The 17,934-nt window shown below is 39.2% G+C and overlaps 1 protein-coding gene across 2 annotated transcripts in view; it reads right to left on the reverse strand.

Annotated features, from left to right (window-relative positions):
• The window catches only part of LOC140106509 (cGMP-dependent protein kinase 2-like), a 154,227-nt gene that overhangs the window by 6,015 nt on the left and 130,278 nt on the right, over positions 1-17,934 (reverse strand). For both annotated transcript variants that reach the window (XM_072130984.1, XM_072130985.1), the window contains exons 17-18: positions 5,241-5,303; positions 3,649-3,715 (exon numbers count right to left, since the gene is read on the reverse strand). In XM_072130984.1, the coding sequence (XP_071987085.1) occupies positions 3,649-3,715; positions 5,241-5,303 (130 nt within the window). The remainder of the gene's footprint in view (positions 1-3,648; positions 3,716-5,240; positions 5,304-17,934) is intronic.

The following is a 17,934-nucleotide window of genomic DNA, read 5'->3' on the forward strand; positions in this document are numbered from 1 at the left end:
TCTAAAAATGCCTTTGTCATCATTCTGAATCATTTAAATAGTTTATAATAGTTAAATTTCCATTACCTGGCTCCCTGCCAGCAGTGTGTGGTGAATCCCGGAAAAGGGAGGAGGGGGCCTTTGTGTGCCTGTGTCAGTCTTTTCTCCTTTAAGTGGATGCAGCTCCCTTACCCTTCCCACATCCTGTCATGTGCAGTCAGCAGGAAGGTAAGGGAGGGTGAAGGTGTAGAGGAGAGGAAGAATGCATGAGGAGACACAGGCACACACAGGCTGCAGCTGCCCTCCCCTGGGACTTACTACACAGTGCTGGTGTGGGAGCCAGGTAATGTAAATCCAACCATTGTAAACTATTAAAATGATTCAGAATGGCGACAAAATCATTTTTAAAGTTAGCATAAAGACATAGTTGGAAATGCAAGCTACAGCCAATTATCGACTATCCAGATTTTCAGTTCTGCAGCACACAGAAGATGAAATGTACAATTACACCAGAAAAATTGTTCTAGCTGCTTCAGAGCCTAGTAATCTCTGGAAACAAGAGACTCTTCTTGGCTCATTTGCATATGACTAACTAAGGGGGCGAGATTTGCTGTAAAAAAGGTAATGCATAAAAGTATTACCCAAATAATAATAATAATACTGTTGCTCTAGTGGTTTAAAAGCTGACAAAGTTTGTCCTCCTTTCTGTTCATTGTCAACAGGAGTTTTTGTAAATATATTTTTACCCTGGGTTTCTTTAATTACATTTCTATTCTTTATGTTGGATGGTTTTTTAAGATTCCACATATTTTACTAGAATGTTATGAGGCTCAGAATTTGGGTGCCATTTTTCAAATTTTTGGGAAAATCAGCAAAACCCGTATTTAGATGGACCTGCTCAGAGACCTGACTGCTAGAGGCCTAAATAATATCTAGACTTGTAAATTACCCCATTATGGAAACTACACCCCTCAACGTATGAAAAAACACTTTTAAGAAGTTTGTTAACCCTTTAGGTGTTTTATAGGGGTTAAAACAAAATGGAGGTGCGGTCTACTAATTAAAATATTTTTTGACAAAACATTCATTTTGGGTGGAAAATTAAACATTTGCAATGGATTAAATGAAAAAAGGCTCCACAAAGTGTGATACCCAATTTCTCCCGAGTACACTGATATGTGTTGGTAACCTGCTGAATGGGTGTAGAATGGTGGGAGGCACCAAAGATTTGTGTTTTTTTTTGTCAATGGTATATTATTTTTATTCTATGGGTCTCTACGATTATGAAAATATTTTTATTACAGATTTTTTAACTTTTTTTTCATTTTTACTGAATAAAAAGCAATATGGCGAAAATATTAATTTTCATACTTTCATATACATAACTTTTTTATTTTTCGGCTGAAAAATCTGGTTTAGGGCTTATTTTTTGCGAGAAGGATTATTATTTTTAGTGGTCTTATTTTAGAGTGCGTAACATTTTCTTATCACTTTTAAGAGCATCAAGAGGGTATCAATTAAAAATTTTCTTCTTTTGGAGTATTTTTTGTGGTTTTTCTTTTACAGGGTTCACTTTGCAGATCTGATAATGATTCCGTTTTATTATGCAGATTGTCATGGACGCAGAGATACCAAGTATGTTGGGGGTTTTGTGTATTTTATTCAATTTTACTGAATAAAAACTAATTTGGAGAAAATCTTTTTCATTATAGCATCACCATCTTTTCATATGCAGAACTTTTTTATTTTTCCCCGGCGTTTATCGTGCAGGTCCAGTAACGATTCTGTTTTATTATACAGATTGTTACAGACGCTGCAATACTAAATATGTGCTTTTTTTTGTGTGTTTGTGTTTTTATTATTTTATTATTACCGTAAGTGTTTTTATGGGAAAGTGACATTTTAGGGGTTTATATTTTTATGTATTTATTTTTTATTTATTCTAATGTTTAAACTTGAGTGTTTTTAACTTTTTATTACTTATACATACTTGAACTTGAACCAGCGATGCTCTGATACTCTGATTCTTTGTAGAGCAGTGTAAACTGTCTGACCATGCAGACAGTTTAGAGTCAGACCCGGAATGCGTCTGACTGCCGGGGAGATCGGGCAGCCCAGGGGCACTTGGCAGACCTCGGGGCTGCCCAGAAGTGGATCGGATCCCCCAGTGAGTGGCACAGGGGATCCGATCCATAGGGGGAAGACCCTTACACACTGTGGTCAACACTCGTTACACATTGGGGTTAACACTCGTGATCGGAGCCGGCTCCCAACGCTGGTGTTAGAGCGCGGTGTAAGCAGTATTAGACAGCTGATGCCGCTGCTTCTGGTGTCGGCTCTGTTCGTGACCCGGTGCCAGAAGTGGGACGTTATAGCACATCCTGGTGCGGGAAATATCTACCTGCAGGGACGTACTATAATGTCCATGTGCGAGTAGGGGTTAACTAATAAGGCTGTGTATAAAATTAAAATGTTATGGTATTTGAGACCTCAGCAGGATACAGATGCTTGCAAGAGTCCAAATAGCAATATAATGGCAGTAGAGACATAGATAAATGCTGGTTGTTTTACAGATGAAATGACTACAACAACAAAAAAGCTCTATTTTTTCTGTAAATTCATTACTTGAGGACAAAATAAAATGCTTTAAGCAAATTTAATTTGATGCTCTAAGTAAATTCAAGTTATTATTACATTGCAACAAGTACATTTACATGTATCTTTGTTAATTAATTTAATATAATCTTCATGTACAATATAGAAAACTCCCTGTTAAGGTGCCATATAATACATGTAAGTAGTAGTTATTGTATGGGCACAATTTATAGAGGGAAATCCATAATAATCTGTAAATTAAGTGCAGCCCAAATTAGTGTCACTAAAATGTACAAATTATCACACAAAAGACAACTTTAAGGATCGATAAAAAAAAAACATTGAAAAAAACCCTTTGAAATTTGCTGGGGGGGGACCAAAAAATCATTTCAAATAAGGCTAGTCTTAGTGCTCAACTGCAAGCTTCGAAAATCATGTTTTTCATGTTAACTGATAATTAAGTATTAAGTATAATGCTATAAATAAATTAATACAAAACTCAATGCTATTAATCACAGAACGGACCTTAAATAGTTTACTATTATGATTCACTAAATTTTAAGAACTTTGTAACGTAGGCAGAGTTATTTCCATGTTTGCCGCCACAGGATACTACAATTCTCATGATAACGCAGTTCTCAGTAACTCCAACTCCCTCTTATGCTCTGCTCCAAGTGATGATGTAACAGACTGTCCTGCTGTGTTGCCATAGTAATGATGTGTAACTGCCATCACTGCACATTACATCACTGTAATAATGTCTCACCACAACACCAGCCATACTGGATGCTCTGCAAACAGAGTGAAGATCACATGACCAGCCCAGGGAGGGGCCAGATATGGACATGTGACCAGCAGCCATCTCCTGTTCTGTGTTTTCTCCACAGGAACAAAGTCACAGGACTGATTAATGAACTAGAAGAATTTTAATTCTTCATTATAGTATATGTCCACAACATTTTTCTGCTACGGGGAGCAAAATTTTAACTAATTACATATCAATCTTATCTTAATGACCCAGTTGAATATGAATTATGCTTATTCCTGGAATACCCCTTCAAATAAAATACTCACCTCCCTTTTCAGTGGAGATAATAATTTACGGTTACGAAGTCCTTCCCAGTTAAATCCTTGGAACCATCTGTAAATTATAAATTTTGGCTTTATTCTTAAATTTGAAACAATTTCTTTGCAGATATTTTTTGGAGACATTGAATGATAGCGTTGGTTACAGATCTATGCATTAACTAAACACTATTATATACAGATAACATATACAATATATGGTCAATATCTTTTTACTTGTTGCATTACGTTATTGGGCGGTAGAATATGGAAGACTACATGGATTATTTAGGTTTTTACTCGTGAATCCTTACAAAACCCATTCACTTTATGTATGGCTCGTCAGGCCATAAGACAGTATCTGTTCTATCTTGTTGTTGTTCCTCAGAGCAGTTACATCATATTTCACTGTCTGTCTAATTCTTCTCATCTAACTAGGAAGCAGAGCTTGGGAATAATTGCCAGGGAGGCCACTGAAGTGCGAGTGGCACTCACTAAAGTTCCTCGACCTACAAAACAGGTGATCACTGAGTCAGACGTCTACTAATGGGATATCGATCACCGACTAGTTGATGAATAGTTGATCAATATCTAAATCTCCAAATATCCCTTTAAAAGCATCTCACTGTTCTAGTTTCTACAAATTAGATTTACTGGTATTAAATAAACATAATAGGTTATAAAGGTAATTTTGTTTTTGATAATGGAATTTTGGGTAAACAAGCAAAAAAAGATACATGTCTTTATTGCTCAAAGGTGGTTTCCCCACAAAACAAGTTAGGCCCTATCTACAGGATAAGGCCTAACTTGCTGATGGGTGGGAATCTCAGTAATGAAAACCCTACAGATCACAAGAACGGGGATCCAATGTACCTCCGTCTGACCCCTCGTCACTCCTGGAGATAAGGGGAGCAGCCGGTTGGGCCGCATGTCTGGGCTGCCCCATTCAACTCTATGGAGCTGACGGAGATTGCCGAGTAGTGCGCTCAGCCATCTCCATCAGCAACTTAGAGATAAACGGGGCTTCACTTCCATGAGGGTTCCAACAGGGGGGACATTACACCCCCTGTTCTCATGATATATGGGGGTCTTACAACTGAGACCCCCACCAATTAGCAAATTCGGCCCTATCCTGTTTGTATTATTCAGCCAGAAAACTGGCTTACAGGCATTATTTTTATTTTGCAGAATACACTTGTATGCCTGGTAATAAAAATAAGGTTTCTATTATTCTCAATCTAATTAAAAAAATCTATTCTGTATGTTTGCCTCTAAAATTGTATAAAAAGGAAATTACTTAAAAGTGTCAATTGGCTTTTAACACAAACTTACAAGTATTAGAGCGTTTGTGCTCAGCTGCTGTATTACACATTAAAGGGATTATCAGATCAACAAAACCCCTGAACCACCAAAGTTCCAGATAAGGTTTTAGTTCTATTTGGTTGATTTTTTATTTATCCTGGTTGTATCCTATTTATAACCTTGATATGTTTCCCTATGATAACCATACCTCTTCCATCCTCTTTATGGGGGGGCACTGCCAGCATTGACATAATGGGATGTCTACAGTATAACGCTGTAAAATTACAAATGTTACTTACTTGTGTTTTCTTATATCACTGATACCATTTTTTCGATTTCCAAGTCTTTCTGCAGGATTGATTCTACAATTATAAGAACAGTTTTGGCCTTTAGACAAAGTGTATATAATTGACCAAAATTACATAAAAAACGTAAATCTCTACTTCAAGTGGTACAGCGAGACAATATTTCCCCCGTGTATGCGCTATACATTGCACAGTATGGGGCACATTTAGTTACCTTGTACGGAGGAGTTCCCAAAAGTGCCTTGTCCGATGACAATGCACTGTGCCTTGATGCAATAAGATCGTGTAACCCGATTTCCTGAATGTGTTGCTTCCCCGATCAGGTGCGCCGGAGTTCACCATCTTCCTCCCGGTGTATGTAGGTGCATGTCTTGTGACACAATTTTTAAGTTAAATCCCGCAGTTTGTCAGCATTTGTCGGATCGTCCAACGGCCCGCCCCCTGATTTGTGTCGCATGAAAGCCGGCACGATTACGGCAAAATCTGATCGCATGCCGCACAATCACCTGCTAAATACCTGCCCCAGAGGTGCGATCCCCAAAAACATTGGAAAACCCAATGGAAATACGATCCGTGGACCCTAAGTAAATAAGCCCCTATATGTTTTATTATAATATTCTACAATCAGCCACATATACAGTAGCGTAGCTCTATGTAAAAACTTCACTAATATTTAGGATCCAGTCTCCTTTATGGATTTTTGCTTCCGTCTCTTCTGCTCAGCTGGCTGTGTGCTGCACTTGATTACAGGTCTTGAGGTTTTATGATTGAATCTCACCCATCTCCTAGGAAATGCTGTATTTATGGAGAGTTGTCAGTGAATGAAGTTAGACAACTATATTGTGACTTGTATTTTAATAAAAATGCTTTTTTTTTTGCTTTGAAGCTATACACACATATATATATATATATATAACTATTAACATTTGAAACTGTAAAATAATACAAGCACATGATTTAATACATATTTTCATGCAAACTCAAGATACTAGTGAACTAGTGAAAAAAATCAATGGGGGAAATGTGCAAACCCCCTTGCACCATAATTTGCAACAAAAAAACTAAAATGCCTTGTGTCACATATATCAAGGGTTTTGTACCTATTTTTACACTTTTCCAACTAAGTGGTGTGACCTCAGAAGCTGAGCATAACCTATTGAAATGGGCATGTTTGGGTATAAATATTCTGTGCACTTTAAAAAATACAACTGTGTGCCACATTAGAAACAATTATCAAGCAGCATAACACCATCTAGTTTTTGTTTCTTTCATGGTCCAGTGTGGTGGATTTATCAAGTAAATCAACTTTGAAGTGAGATGTAAATTGGTTGTTGTGAAAAATAGGGCCTGGAGGAGGGAGACCTTATACTAATAAAATTCCCCAATTTCCCCCAGCCTCCGAATTTCCCCAGCAAAATTGTCTCCATGGATTTCACCCCATTTTCAAACATGAGACAAAGAGTCATAAAAACTCTAACGTGGACTCTTAAAACCAATACGTGGATTAGGGACAGTTATAGAGTTGTGGTCCATCTCAGCACGAGGGCAACTACATTTTTGTATTTGTTTTCTTCAGGAGATCACAGTGGTCCAATTCTGGGTCTCTAGCATGCTCAGGTCCAGAGATAAATATCAAATGGGTCAGGTTTGATACCAATTCGATCCAGGGATTCACCCGGATCTAATTATACCAGAACCATGGCCCTACAACTTCCCCTTGAGAAGCTATGATTTCTCCAGGGTTATGGATGTCATACCAGGTAGGAGGGAGCCTTGACCTCTCCTGTTGGGTGGAGGTAGGTGTGTCTGCACGTGATATAATCAGACACCTCTAAGGCCACATAGTCTTTCACCTGGGAGAAATCTTACAACCACCAAGCACAGTGCAGACTATCCATGCCCATTAGGCCTACACCCAAGGTAATTACTCACTGAACAGCTGAGACTTGTAGTGCTACCTGTATATTTGTACTCTGTTTACTGTATTGTCTAGTATTCCCTTAAGGCAATGAAATATAAAATTTAACCTGCGTTGCTCTTTTATCTCGATTCACAAATCCCCACATGTGATTCTCGCTTATATACATGCTACCGGGTTGGTTCCTCACACTATAGAATCATGTTACGGACCTGGCTTATATTAAAGGAGAACTAGTGGCAGCTCCTCGGCTTCATGGTTGTCATTTATTGTTGTGCCATATCTGGAAGTTGTGTGGACAATTTTAAATCACTTCCTTGAACACGTCACGGTTTCCTTCACAGTTGTATAAAGTCATGTGGGGAGCTCTGAACATCACCTCGGGCTTCAGGAGATCTGGTTAGTGATGTCTGGAAGCAAGACCTTCAATGACATTGAATGGGGCTTTTCAAGGAAGACAGAGTTTGACTTCAGTGTTAAAATCTCCGCCTCCTTGACTTTATACAACAAATTTACATCTCACTTCAAAGTAGATTTTCTGAATGATGCCACCACACAGAGTCATGAAAGAAAAATGATCTGGAATGTGTGTCAGCTTCTTGACAACTTATTGGGAGTGTTTTATAAGGTCAATTTGTGCTGACAGGTTCCCTTTAAATTAGAACTCAACAGTCTTACACTGCACCAAAATTTATCACTGAGAAAAATCTTATGCAGGAAAAACTAGTGCTGTCTATCTTTACACTAGTGTACCCTGTGACAAATTGATACATTCCCCCCTATTAAGATATTAATATATGTCTTCTGGAATGAGCACCAGGCGTTTTGCATTACTTTCATGCAAAACACATGGTACTCATTTCAGAACATGTGTTTCACTGGAAAAGCATTTGCATTTCTAGTAAAGGCACTCCTTCACAACAGCCAATCAACACTCTCCAGGATGTAGACAAGTGGTGGCGAACCTATGGCACGGGTGCCAGAGGTGGCACTCGGAGCACTCACTGTAAGCACCCAGACCATCACCCCAGCACAGAGTTTGCACGGTCTCAAAACCTCCTCCCTGGCAGTCCCTGGCAACCCAGGATGTTCTGTAATCAGAGCTATTTTAAAACTACACATCCTTAGCTGCCTGGGACTACAGGAGGAGCAAGGAGGTGCATTGTTATTGGAGCTCCTGCTTCAGGGGACCCTGGAAGGAAGCTACAATGATAATCGGATTTCTCCTATTTCGTTCAACTGTATTGGTGTCCTTAGGACACAGATACAATTAAAAGCTGCCGTGTTGCATTTTGCATTTAAATAAGTGGGTTTGGTTGTAATTTGGGCACTCGGTCTCTAAAATGTTCGCCATCACTGATGTAGACAATGTATCATTATCCAAATCTACCAATGGTGCAAATTACTCATAAGCCTCAGTAATATAAAGGCTAGATTGCACTTTGCAAGATGACGTGACACAGGACAGAGGCAGCCGGACGAATTCTGAAGTATACAGAGACATTAGATCAGAAATATTATTGTGTCTACACCGTTTTTTTGTACACGTTTGCATGAAAAAGAAAATTGTTTTGGAGCTTACACATGTATTATGTTCATGCACTACAAGTAGCCACGGATGCATTTTGTCCTACACTTGCGTGGGCGTGGTAGTGTGCGGCACATTTATTAGTGAAATGCGACATGTGTGCAGAAAACTAGGCGCTGCTCATCACCTGCCAAATACAATCACAAAAGTGTTACACGGTGGTGGCAGCATCATGCTATGGGGGCAGGGACAGGGCGACTGGTTGTTATTGAAGAAAAGATGAATACGGCCAAGTACAGAGAGATCCTGGATGAAAGCCTCTTCCAGATGCTCTGGACCTCAGACTGGGCCAAAGGTTCACCTTCCAACAAAGCACACAGCTAAAATAACAAAGCAGTGGCTTCAGAACATCTCTGTGACCATTCCTGACTGGCCCAACCAGAGCCCGGACATAAACCCAATTGAGCATCTCTGGAGAGACGTGAATATGATGTCCACCAACGTTCACCATCCAACCTGAGGGACCTGGAGATGATCTGCAAGGAAGAGGCAGAGGATCCTCAAATCCAGGGGTGAGAAACGTGTTGCATCATTCCCAAGAAGACTCCTGGCTGTACTAGCTCAAAAGCTTCTTCTACTCAATACTGATCAAAGGGGCTGAATACCATGTGATATTTCAGTTATTTTTGTTCAATAAATAGGCAAAAATATCTACATTTTTATTTTATTTCTGTCAAGATGAGGGTGCAGAGTGTACATTAATGAGAGAAATATAAGAACTAATTTGATCTTACCAAATGGCTACAGTGAAGCGGAGTGAATACTTTCCATACCACCTGTATATCTATTTTTGGACCTACTGTTCTATAGTACATGTTAAAGGGGTTGTCCAATTGTATTTCATTGTAGGCGACTGACATTGAGGATAGGTAATGAGTGGAATAACTTCCTTTCAAGGAGAGGAAGCTCAGAGAAACACACGTGGCTCCAATTATTACAATTCATTTTTTTCTGTATACTTGTTATGTTATGTCCATGTTTACTATTTCCTTACAAGCATCCAAATTCTGTCCACACATTATCAGTATCCTTGTGCCGATGCTAAATTTTCCACACTATATTATCAAAATCCATTCAGTCCTCATTAAAGTGTAAGAGGAATGAAACAAGACATGACAATGAGTCAGAGATCTTCCTTCAACACGAGGATAAATTCCCATGAAATATCTTTTCACTTAGCGGTTCCGCATTGATTGCTCCTTACAAGGAGTGTGATGACTCATTTTTGAAGCGGTGTCATCTTTTCATGCATCTGATTTTGTGAATTAAATGAGAGGATATAAAGCAATAAATTGCTCAGGCAATTGTATCCTAGTTGCGATGGAATTATATGAGAGAGATGGTTTTTTAAAGTTTCTAAAATATTGTGTACAAGTTCTCTCTTTACAATGTAACTAAGGAATTAATGGACTAACAAGACCCCTTCCTGCAGAGCTCCTACGTCTCAATGTGGAGAAGTCTGTGACCAATAAATTTACCTACTAGCAATAACTAAAAAGCTTGAGAAATCCCACCCTCACTGGCCCATGGCTTTTGTGCACTGGCCGCCTGAGAAGGGGTTCTAGCTGCTTGCTCCAAAGCCGAAGTGAGAGACTTGTCCCCATCAAAACCAACATTCTGATGTGCAATCTTTTTTCTCTGTGAAAGATTTATAAATTCACAACCTATCAGGGTTAATTCACCTCACATTTTAGCACTTTGTTGTTAGTCTACTTCTGCTGGATTCCCAACTTCTCCTTAGAACGGATGGCTAGGTCATGCTCTACTGTATCGTTTCCTGCACGCCAGGGATGGGTACCATGCAATTGCATCAAAGGCTATTATGGCCTACGTTGAGCACATATGTTGCTCTGCAGCTGGAACCCAAATAGAAAAATACGAACTGCTGTGTTTTTCTTATACAAAACAATAGAATACAAAATTATGTGGTCAAGCCGGTATCCACTAGGAGTAACAACACTTAGTTCAATGGCAAAGCCTACGATGATGTCTTGAGTGTCTTAAATGGCTTTCTCCTAGTCCTACTTGCGACACAACAGTTTCTCCAAATGTTATGAGGAGATTAGCATGATCCTGCAATAGCCAATAAGCATAAAACACTCGACTACTTTGTAGCATCTAGATTCAAACTTCTGAGGATAGAAGGAAAAAACTTGCGATGGGGGTCATCAACTAAGGGAGAGCAGTGCCAGGCCAAGGATTCCTGAGCGCCTTTCAGATTCTTCACACATCATGGGTTATTTTTCATCACCCTGGCCAGATAGCACGAACTGTATTGGAAGGTGTCTCATTTTCTTTACTGAATCCTACTGAGCCCTAGGACTCCCATAGCAATGGATTTCCAAGTTTCAAATATTTTTTCAATTTCATCTTCCTCTATACAATTGGGTATTTGGGTTTATGCAACCAAATATACCCAAACGAGTATTAAAAAGACATAAAGACATTCCACTACAGACAATAGATAAGGTCTGTCCCCAGTGTCCCTCAATTAATATAAACATTGGGAAATTTTCCAATTTTTAAAACACTGCAGGGAAATGGATGATTTTCTTTTTCTATTTCGTCATATTTTAGTACTAATGTAAACATACAGATTTTCTCATTGACGTGCCTCAGATACATTTATTAATGGAACCATTTTTAAGTTAATTTTCTCTTTCTCGCATCAGAAAAATAGTATGAAATAAAAAAAAAAATGATGACATATTCAACTATATTCAGGAATTTTACATCCACCTTTATCCTTACATACCCAAACCCCAACCCGCTCCTTCCGCTGCAGTCGTAGTTCCCATTAGTCTATTCCATTATGGAATAGAATACAGATCACCTTAGATGGATCGTTAATAGAAGCCCTTCCATTTACCAACCCTTCCCAATGACTCCTATTTACTTTCTGTATTGTATCTGTTTTTATCATGGCAAAAATAGCGCCGCGGCCGGCATTATTTATGCAGATAAGTAGCGGCAGGCACCATGAAAGGAGGAACATTTTTTACATCCTAAACTGCAAAGTATCAGTTTATTATAATTCATCTGTTTTATGTGAGATAAAGGGGTTAAAGGGAACTTCTAACCAGGTTACTATTCCCCTCAGGTAGGGCGCTGTGCTTTCTAGAATTCCCTCTTTTATGTGAAATATGTCTTTTACATTTAAAAATCTCCCCCAAATTCAGGCAAATATGACTCTTCTCACCTCATTTTCACATGAGATGAGTGAAGTTAAGTGGTTGCAAGAGTAGTGTCAACTCAGAATCTGTGGTTCTCTAGCACCTAGAAACATGCTTTTTGTGTCATATTAAAGATAAGATTCTTATCTGTTAGATTCAATCAATCTTATGGTTTGGTGAGCTACATAGGCAGGACCTGGATCTTTATCTGCAGCTTACATTTCCAACTATGTCTCTTTTAATACATAAGCATGTTTTTAGGTACTATAGAACAGAAGATACAAGGCTGCTGAAGTGACACTACCCCTGCATCCACTGAACTTGACTTGTTTCATATGAAAGTGAAGTGAGGTGAGAAGAGTCACATTTGTCTGACTTTGGGGGAGATTTTTTTTTATAGGCAAGCAAGTGAGATTTTACATAACGGGGGAAATCTCAGTACATTTTATACCATACCTGAGGGGTCTGGGAGTTTAGTGGCGTAAAACCTGGTGACAGCTTCCCTTTAAAGTTGACCAAAATTTTCATGGCCAAAAACATTAACAACCCAAAAAGTTGGGTAGTGTGTGTGCTCAAAAATCATTGATAGTGACAGTTCTTGTGGCTCCAGAAGCGGACAGTGCCATGTGAAGGCTTCAGCAAGCAGGAAAGTAAATGGGACTGACTGGATGGCCGCTACACAACAGAGGTCAGCAGGGCTATGGGATGTCGGACCCCACCAATGATGAACTACATCTTTAAACTGATGAATTATAGATACATTTATTGAAGTTTCTACACTAGATATCCTGTATTTTGCAATCTTCTTTTCTACAATAAAGACTTCCAAGGTGGACAAAAAGAAATTACCCTATACAATCTAAGCCAATGTAAATCAGTCAATACGCAACACCTACTATCAAGGAATCTGAATATTATAAATTTTAGATAAACCTCTTGAAGGGGTTGTCTGACACCTTTTAAAATCCTAGTAGCTGGCCACGCCACCTTGGCCGGCCAGAATACAAACTCAACAGAGTTTCCTCGCCCCTGTAAACAAGCGAGACCCCGGTGTGGAACACTGCAGCGATGGAGGAGGTGAGTACAGTTTTATTTTTTTAATAATACTTCCCCAGGCCGTTTTCAGGACAACCCCTTTAACTGAATTTTCACTAAAACAATGAATCCTTATTATCTTTATTCAAATCAATTTACATCAGTGTCTGCTGGTGGACCTGCCTTGTTCTTTCTTCACTGCTCAGTTGCACCCAGAATACAAAATGATTGACACATCTTGCAGAACGAAGGTATAGAAAGAAGATAATGGGTGCCCCACAAAACATAGCCCCATTCTTGGTGCACCGAGAAGCTCATTTACATAAAATAAAAAACCAAACATTTTTTCTAAAATCTTAATGCCCTACACAGCGTTTTTGATTTCTTATTTGGGCTTTTGGGTTCTGCTTGACTCTTAATAATAAACCATTTATTTGGAATATCTCTGAATCCCACCTACATCACCCATATCTTATATAAAATTTCAAGTGCTTAACATTTTATCAGAAAGGAGGTGGATACAAGTGGAGTTAAATATAAGTATTTGTTCTATTTGCCCATAATTTTTACAATTGAAATTAACTATAACATATAACATATAACTAGTACTATGTGCAGCGCATAACATGTTCTTTCCGGCTCTTTTTAATTCCTTCCAGAACAAGTGTAATCTATTTTTTGCTGGGCTTAGATTGCAGATTACATCTTTATCCCCATCTGCAGTTCTGTACCATCTTTTTCTCCTTCTCTTATCAGTCCTATCATTGTGTACTCTCTGGAAATTCCTATAATTGAAGAATGAAATGTCTTATTCTTGCTAAGGTTACAAATTCTTATTCTTACAAGATCATTGTAAAGTTCTAATAATATTACATTTTAAATGCTGTCCTCTATTCTAACATACTGGATGATTTATTTGCATATTAATGTAAAAACCTAAAACTAGATGACATAACTGTAAAGCTCTGAGATCTTTTTCAATTTAATAGATTTGGCTCAAATTTTGGTAATTAAAATATAAAAATTTAAATAAAAATTTCCAGGCCCCAATAGCCTCTCAAGGTAATTTGTATAAAAATCGGCTAGTTACACGGTCTAGCCAAATACAGTTAAGGGATGGGGGTGGCAGGAGGAATCTACTAATCGATCTACTTCTATATGTAGATTTCTGATGGTAGGTTACCTTTAACCCCTTAAGGACGCAGGGTTTTTCCGCTCATTTCTCGCTCTCCAGCTTCAAAAATCCATAACTTTTTCATTTTTACGTGTACAGACCTGTGTGAGAGCTTATTTTGTGCGTAACAAATTTTACTTTCCCGTAATGTTATTTATTTTAACATGCCATGTACTGCAAAGCTGAAAAAAAATTCCAAATGTGAAAAAATTGAAAAAAAAAAACGCACGTCCCGTTCTTGTGGGCTCAGTTTTTTCGACTTTGACTGTCCACTCAAAATAACACCTCAGCTTTATTCTTTGGTTCGGTACGATCGCGGTGATACCAAATTTATATAGGTTTTATTGTGTTTTAATACATTTTCAAAAATTAAACGAATGTGTACAAAAAAGAAAAAATTTTTTTGCCATTTGGGACGCTAATAACTTTTTCATACTTTGGTGCACAAAGATGTGTGAGGTGTCATTTTTTGCAAAATGAGGCGACGTTTCCATTGCTACCTTTTTGAGGTCTGTGCAACATTTTGATCATTTTTTATTCCATTTTTTATGTGATGTAAAAAGGTGTAAAAGTCGCATTTCGGACATTTGGGCGGCATTTCCCGCCCCGGAGGTCACCGCAGGCCGTAACCGTTTTTATATTTTGATAGATCGGGCATTTTGGGATGCGGCGATACCTAATATGTTTGTGATTTTTACTGTTTATTATGTTTTATATCAGTTCTAGGGAAAGGGGGGTGATTTGAATTTTTAATATTTTATACATTTTTTTTATTTTTTAAACTTTTTTTTTTCCACTATTTCTTAGACCATCTAGGGTACATTAACCCTAGATGGTCAGATTGCTCCTACCATATACTGCAATATTGCAATATATGGCATTTTTGCAGGTCATACATTACAATGAGCCACTGGCTCATTGTAACGAATCTCCAGAAGCCATGTAGCCTCGTGTCAAAAGAAGACCCGTGGCTACCATGGCAACCAATCGCCGCCCCCCAATGATGTTCGGGGGCGCGGCGATCGTAAAAAAGATGGTGCCGCCCGCGCGCCGCCAACATACACTCCTTATACCTCTGCGCCATAGAGCTACGGCGCAGAGCGTTAAGGGTTTAATAAATATGTGCAGGCGGTCCCCTACTTAAGGACACTCAACTTATAGATGACCCTTGTTAAAGACGGACCCCTCTACCCACTGTGACCTCTGGTGAAGCTCTGTTGCTTTACTATAGTCCCAGACTGCAATGATCAGCTGTAAGGTATCTGTAATGAAGTTTTATTGATAATCCATGGTCCAATTACAGAAACAAATTTGGAAACTCCAATTGTCACTGGGGCAAACATTTTTTTTTGTCTGGATCTACAATTATAAAATATATAGTTTCGACTTACACACAAATTCAACTTAAGAACAAACCGATGGACCCTATCTTGTATGTAACCCAGGGACTGCCTGTATATTCCAGTGACTCCCAATAACATTTAACCCACCAATTTTTTGGTGTCCAATCAAGTCTCACATAGCAAGGCAGTAAAAATTACGCCGGAAAAATTAGCAAAATAAGACTGGAATAATCTTCAGTTACATAAACTTCAACTGAAGGTGCTGGCCCTATGAAAAATAATCCAAGAGTAATGAGGAAGGAAGATAATGAAAGGCTAATCTTTTGGATGACTTCTTTCTTTATTGAATTTACACAGGAAAATCCCTGGCAGATGACATGATTAGGGATTATGTAAATTCTCTATTAAATGTCACCTTTCTAACCCAGTAAGAAGTGCAGCTCTGTCTTAATACATGACTAAATAGACAACACACCCGGTCCAAATGGCTTACACCTAAGTGATAGGCAGAACATTATTTCTGATAGTTAAGGACTTTAAAAGTAAGGTTAGTTCCACAGGGCTGGAGCTTAATGAATGTTTTTCCGATATTTATAATGGAGTCAATGGAGTGGTTTTTAGAGATGTTGTTCAGGATTATCTCAAGGATAATAACTAGAGATGAGCGAACATACTCGTCCGAGCTTGATGCTCGTTCGAGCATTAGCGTACTCGAAACTGCTCGTTGCTCAGACGAATACTTCGCCCGCTCGAGAAAATGGCAGCTCCCGCCGTTTTGCTTTTTGGCGGCCAGAAACAGAGCCAATCACAAGCCAGGAGACTCTGCACTCCACCCAGCATGACGTGGTACCCTTACACGTCGATAGCAGTGGTTGGCTGGCCAGATCAGGTGACCCTGGGATAGACTAGCCGCTGCCCGCGCTGCTCGGATCATTCTGTGTCTGGATGCCGCTAGGGAGAGAGCTGCTGCTGGTCAGGGAAAGCGTTAGGGTGTTCTATTAGAATAGTGTTAGGCAGGAGTGATTCAACAAGAACCCAACAGCCCTTCTTAGGGCTACAATAACGTTATACTTTTTTTTTTTTGTTTGCTTGTGGCTGGGCTTGCTGGCACTAGTAGTGCAGCTAGTACCATATTGTGAGGAATTTGCAGGGGGACTTGCTACCGTTGTGTTCAGCTCTTAGTGACACACATATCCACCTCAAACACCAAAGTGGGAAAATTTATTAGGGGTTTGATTTCAATTAGGCACAGTCTGCCATTTACTTTTTATTTTACGTTTATTTTTTCATAACTCAGCGTCATCTCATCTGGCATAGCAGTGTGCTTTCATACTTGGCTAGAAAATAGCCAAAGGAGAATCCAAACGGCTTACTTACGCCTACAATAGCGTTATATATATTTTATTTCTGGTTGATCTGCTGGTGGCTGTCCTTGCTGCAGTGCATCTACTAGCCAATTGTGAGGAATTTGGAGTGAGACTTGCGACCGCTGTGTTTAGCGCTTAGTGACGCACATATCCATCGCAAAGACCGAAGTGGGAAAATTTATTAGGGGTTGGATTTCAATTAGGCACAGTCTGGCAGTTTCTTTTTATTTTACGTTTATTTTTTCATAACTCAGCATCATCTCATCAGTGTGCTTTCATACTTGGCTAGAAAATAGCCATAGGAGAATCCAAACGGCTTACTTAGGCCTACAATAGCGTTATATATATTTTATTTCTGGTTGATCTGCTGGTGGCTGTCCTTGCTGCAGTGCATCTACTAGCCAATTGTGAGGAATTTGTAGTGAGACTTGCGACCGCTGTGTTTAGCGCTTAGTGACGCACATATCCATCGCAAAGACCGAAGTGGGAAAATTTATTAGGGGTTGGATTTCAATTAGGCACAGTCTGGCAGTTTCTTTTTATTTTACGTTTATTTTTTCATAACTCAGCGTCATCTCATCTGGCATAGCAGTGTGCTTTAATACTTGGCTAGAAAATAGCCATAGCAATAGGATAGCATCGTTTGGTTTTAAAAACTAAAAAACGCAAAAAAAAAAAAAAAAACACAAAAAAACACAAAAAAAACTTAAAAAAAAATTTAAGTTATAACTTTCATTTTCAAAATGTTTAACCCGAGGGCTAGGGGTAGAGGACGAGGGCGGGGACATGGGCGTCCAACTACTGCAGGGGTCAGAGGCCGTGGTCCTGGGCGGGGTGAGACACCACCTGCTGATGAGGGAGCAGGGGAACGCCGCAGAGCTACACTCCCTAGGTTCATGTCTGAAGTTACTGGGACTCGTGGTAGAGCACTGTTGAGGCCAGAACAGTGCGAACAAGTGATGTCGTGGATTGCCGACAATGCTTTGAGCAATTTGTCCACCAGTCAGTCTTCCACGCAGTCCATCCATGTCACCGAAATCGGCACTCCTCCAGCTCCTGCACCTCAGCCTCCTCCCCCCCAGTCTGCCCC

Source organism: Engystomops pustulosus, chromosome 11 (assembly GCF_040894005.1).
Source record: "Engystomops pustulosus chromosome 11, aEngPut4.maternal, whole genome shotgun sequence".
Lineage (NCBI taxonomy): Eukaryota > Metazoa > Chordata > Amphibia > Anura > Leptodactylidae > Engystomops > Engystomops pustulosus.